The sequence below is a fragment of the Adiantum capillus-veneris genome, chromosome 16, assembly GCF_014529385.1.
Source record: "Adiantum capillus-veneris isolate H3 chromosome 16, ASM1452938v2, whole genome shotgun sequence".
In the NCBI taxonomy this organism is placed as follows: Eukaryota; Viridiplantae; Streptophyta; class Polypodiopsida; order Polypodiales; family Pteridaceae; genus Adiantum; species Adiantum capillus-veneris.
This window is the reverse complement of record NC_140946.1, coordinates 31,636,296-31,641,047: the sequence shown is the minus strand read 5'-3', so window position 1 is coordinate 31,641,047 and position 4,752 is coordinate 31,636,296. Positions and strand designations below refer to the sequence as shown.

The window sequence follows — 4,752 nt, the reverse complement described above, 5'->3', positions numbered from 1 at the left end:
AACAATAAGCACCTCATTGAGGAGTAGACTTTATGTATCGTTCAATATCAATGCATGAATACATATAAAGGCCAAATGGTAATGTTTCCAATGGGTAGTAGGTACTCAAGACCAATTTCAGAAAATTGTAATTCTTAGTTGGATCCAAAGTTCTTGGCATCTACACTAGACCGTTCCCTTTTGTTGATGAGTCATTGCTTAGACGGATATTGGTAGCTTTAGGGCTTCTACAATAATATCTTTTGATATCCTTAAGGTTTAATCTCCCCTAAGTTTGTGTCTCATAATTGGGTTGTTCCTTCTTTTGTAATTGTGGATAGCAACACATGAGCTCTTTTGAAGTCCACTCCATAGGGAGGCAGCTCAAAGTAAGTTTGTAGACCCATCCGTTGGAAAATATTTTTTACTTCTGGTACCGCCTAGGGAGAAAGAAGAAATTGGATCTAATTAAGAATAATTTTAGAGATTTTTTGTTTGATAAGATATAAGATTTTTGTAAGAATGTGATTAAAATACCATTGTCAGCTCATTGGAGCACTCATAAGGAGAATCTTTTAATTGAAGGTCCTCTTTCCATTTGCAAACTGCCTTGCTACTTCAATGTATGGGATTAGTGCCCAATACTTTGTGAGGACTTTGCAACAATCGATATTCAGAACATTACATACCTTCTGAAAATAAGGCACACATGAGTCCGTGATGCACGTGAAGGTACAACTTGAAATGGGTGAAATAAGCGTACATGCCAATCAAACAAAAATTGCGTAGAACTTTGCAAGTTTTTTATTTATAATGCTTGCTACTAAATCAATTCCATTTTCTCAACATTCTTAACAAAAAAGACAATGCAGTTTTTCTGATCTTTTTCATTATGCATTTTTATCCATCGACACAGTTTTGGATCACTCTGGCTGCCAATGAAATCTCTGAGAATTCATGTGCAATATATGATCAGACTCATGCCACTCCTGATGATTTTCTGTGTACTGTGTGTGTGACATTGGAGCATCTCCAAGGTGTAGACAGTAAGTAGCTAGACAAGAAAGCAGCTAAATCCAATTATTCTTGAGATGTTGAGTCAAATAGAGCATCTGATCTGTCAGTAAGGTGCGGTCACCTCTGCCAATTATGGTGTCAATGTTTCTGCAGTTTTACCGAATTACCAGCTATTGCAGATGGGAGTGGTAATTTGAGTGGCAAACTAAGTGCCGGAACAGTGGAAAATTAGAACTTATACTCTATATACGAACAAACCGGCCTCTACTCAAGCTGTAGAACAATGTTAATTCAAAACCTTAATACTAGTTGCGCAGCCCATGTTGTGCCATCTGTTTGTTCATCCTTATCTGCCATGGCCATGTCCCCGCCTCCATTCGACGAAGCAGCTCTAGTCCCGTTTGTTCATTCTGGCCACAGTCGGAACCTATCCAGCTGCAGAAGTCGCTCACCTCCAAAGGAACATAGAGCTCATCACGAAGGCGACAAATAGTCTTGTAATGGCCAGGCACACAGAAACGAAGTGCGCGAGCCAAAGACGCAGGGGGAGGAACTTCTCCTTCATGGATCAATATAGAACTCCCTGCCGATGATCTGATCTCCATGTAATAGCTCACGTATGCGGCAATGTAGGCGGTTTGAATGATGTACTTCTCTTCATCGCTGGCGTCTTGGATGACAGCTTCTATCTGAGGGGCCAATCCAGCCAAAAACCTTTGCGCACCAGGATCTATGAATGAGTTGTAAACCATATTCTCTGTGTAGACGCTGGAAATGTGCTTTATCTTCTCGTCATACGCCGCTTCAACAGCACATCTCTTGCAGTGGCATTCAAATCCAAACTGCGAGCAACGCTGCCTCCTGTATAATGCCCAGGAATCGTGCGCGTCAATGTAGGAAACTGTGAGCTCATCGCCAGCATTGATATCCCTCGTGGCATGGAAAAAAGCCGCCCTCCCAACGTCAATTTGGCTCAGATTCGAGAAGCAAGAGTGGTTTATAAAACTGGGGAGCAGCCAAAGCCCACAGAACAAGTCAGCCCCGATCAGCGCACGTGCCAAGTCAGACCTGTGTTCGCCATCTGATGCATACCCCGTAGTGAGGAATATGCGCTCAATACGTTCTGCATCAACGTCTTCCAGCTGGCAGTCCCGGATAATCGCGTGTCCTTGAGGCGGTTCGACACCTGCTCTTGCAGCTTGATTAGGCCCAAAGAGAGACATGGATGGGACATCTGTCCTTTTGCTCTGGCTAGAGTCAGGCAATGTGTCTAGTCGTTGCAGATCCGCCTTGGACCTCATGCATCTCTGCACCAGCTCCGTTACCACATCTCCTTGCAGAGATCGGAAAGTGTCTTTGGAGTTTTTCCACCGAGCCATGGCCATTGCATTGCTCACCAGAACCAGGCTCCCGGCTTTCAAGTCCTTGGTGGCAAACAGACCCCGCCCTTTACCATCTGGTGTAAGGCGTATGGCCACAGGTTCTAGGTACTCGCTGCATTCGGGAGCGTTGTGCCCTGCTTTGCAACTTTCAGCACTCGTCAAGTATTTCTGCAGAAACTCGCCATAATTTCCCAATGTACTCTGAGCGAGAAAGGTTCGAGACTTCTCTAGCTGCTCCGCTACAACGCCACCAGTGTTTTCAGGACAGTTACGTTCTCCAGTTTTCTCCAGGACATCGCAAGCTAACGAGTACTCTTGCATGTGGTGCAGTGCTTTTCCAAGACGGAATGAGCTTTTACCATGATGAGGATCCAGCTCCAGAGCTTTGATGCAATCGTCGTAAGCCTCGATCCACCTGCCTAGCAACAAGAAACATTGCGCTCGGTTACAATAAGCCAATACAAGCGACTTTGCATCAATTGCCGGATCACCAGAAGCAACCAGTTTGTCGATGCACATGCCATAGAGCTGAACGGCACCGTCGTAATTCTTCTGTCTGAAATGATAGTTTCCCTGGTCTCTGAGTTGTGAGGAGTCCATGAATTGAAAGGTGACCATAACCGTGGGAGGAAAGAAGCTAAGCACCTGCAGCATGGAAGGAACTTTGACGGTGAGAAACGGGAATGTACCTGGCTCCCTGTGGACTAGCCGGTTTGAGAAATCCTTTGCAGAAAGACCAGGAAAAGAGACCATGGCACCCTTGGGATACAAGCGTTGGACGGAGGAGGGAGGTGTGTCAGAGGAGGCGGCGTGGTGGATGTGCAATGTAACGCGGTTATAGCGAACGCCAGAGTCGGCTTGTAATTGGAGGCCGACACAAACACGAAGGGGCGCAGAAGGAGACCACGGAATCAGAAAGGCGTCATGAAAGAGCTCTCCACACAGCCCCGAGCGGCTGCTGGTAGCAGCTGCAGCTTGCACGTCCGCCATAGCTGCCGATCGCTGGCAACAAATAGTTAAGGTAAACTCAAAATTCGAATTCTCCCGCGCACATAAATATGTGGAATGCAACATAAATATGGCTCGGGACAATTACAAATGCAGTGAGCTGGCTTGGCCAGCGTGGCATAACTTTCTTTTACAAGCCACCCTTTTTGGCCTCATCATGCTCAGGTGGCAAAACCAAAAGAGAAACATGGCCTTCAGCCCATCGGTCTACTTTCCAAAAGGCTTGGCCAATTGCAAGTGTCGCATGAGCGTGCATCAGATTTAAACTCTGACGGTCAGCGTCGGATGCGGATGCTCTACCACCTAACCATGTGTGATTTGCTACCTTTCAGGCGGCGCCTTTAGTTAAAAATGTGTGTGTGTGACAACTATTGTGTGACCGTGGTAAAAAAGAAATGGGGACGGACGTCCCAGTGTGAGCCGGGCCTAGGTTGTCTATGGATAGTAGGGGACAATGTAGGCAGAGGTAGTTGATACAGGAGACTCTTCTTTGATGCATTTGATAGTCGTTGGAGACAGTAGGTGGTCGAATGTAGTTGATTCAGAACTCGATATGGTCCAATCCATTTGTGCGATAGTGATTCATTTGAGACCCTATTTTCTAATGGGGTAGCATAGGAGAAACAGATCTCTTTGTCATATTTAGTGATACGGCACCCCTCATCATAGCCCCTTTTTTGGAGGAAGTGAGCGTGATGCAGATTATGGAGGATAACTCTACGCAACAATGGTTGTGTTCTCTGAAGATAATGCAGCCTATCCACAACATCAACTTTAGAAGGTGAGAGATTGAGGGTATGGATATCAAGGGGCACACGAGGATCGCGGTCGTGTAGAGCAGCCCACAAAGGACTGATTTGTGTAGATGCTTGGAATGAGGTATTGTAAGCATGCAGAACAAAGCGAAGGATTTCATCCCAGTCTTGATGTAGAAGGTCTACAAAAGATGCTATAATTTGCATGATAGTGCAATTCATGAGTTCCGTCAAACCAATGGTCAAAGGATGGTATGGTGATGTGAAAAGTTGTTTGATGCCAAGCACTGAAGTTACAATATGCAAACTTGAGGGCCTTGATCAAACAGAAGATAGGCTAGAGCCTAGACAACCATGCATGAAGATTATTGTGTGTAAGAGGGAATGAGCTACAGAGCTTGCGGTGATCACATCGCTAAAGCAACTGCTTCACACCAACATGTGAGATACTCTGTCATGACCAAAAGTTATTTGTTTATACCAAGAATTAAATCGGAGAAGGGGCCCATGATGTAATGGAAAGGGTCTATGAACTTTGAGAATAGCGGAATTAAGATAATTAGAGTGAGCATTTTCATAAGACTACTTTGAGAACATAGAGGGTGAACTTA

General features: G+C 45.2%; 1 protein-coding gene across 2 annotated transcripts; it reads right to left on the bottom strand.

Moving 5' to 3' along the window:
* Window positions 1-700: 700 nt before the first annotated feature.
* On the bottom strand, window positions 701-3,422 carry LOC147438815 (methyltransferase FGSG_00040-like). 2 transcript variants are annotated; one of them, XM_086484201.1, is made up of 2 exons: window positions 3,068-3,422; window positions 701-2,797 (listed from the first exon to the last, which is right to left on the bottom strand). In XM_086484201.1, exons 1-2 carry the CDS (start codon window positions 3,366-3,368, stop codon window positions 1,302-1,304), a joined length of 1,797 nt encoding a protein of 598 aa, XP_086340327.1. In that variant the 5' UTR covers window positions 3,369-3,422; the 3' UTR covers window positions 701-1,301. The 2 variants fall into 2 exon arrangements, with proteins under 2 accessions (XP_086340327.1, XP_086340326.1); XM_086484200.1 differs by having other exon boundaries at window positions 701-3,422.
* Window positions 3,423-4,752: the final 1,330 nt, after the last annotated feature.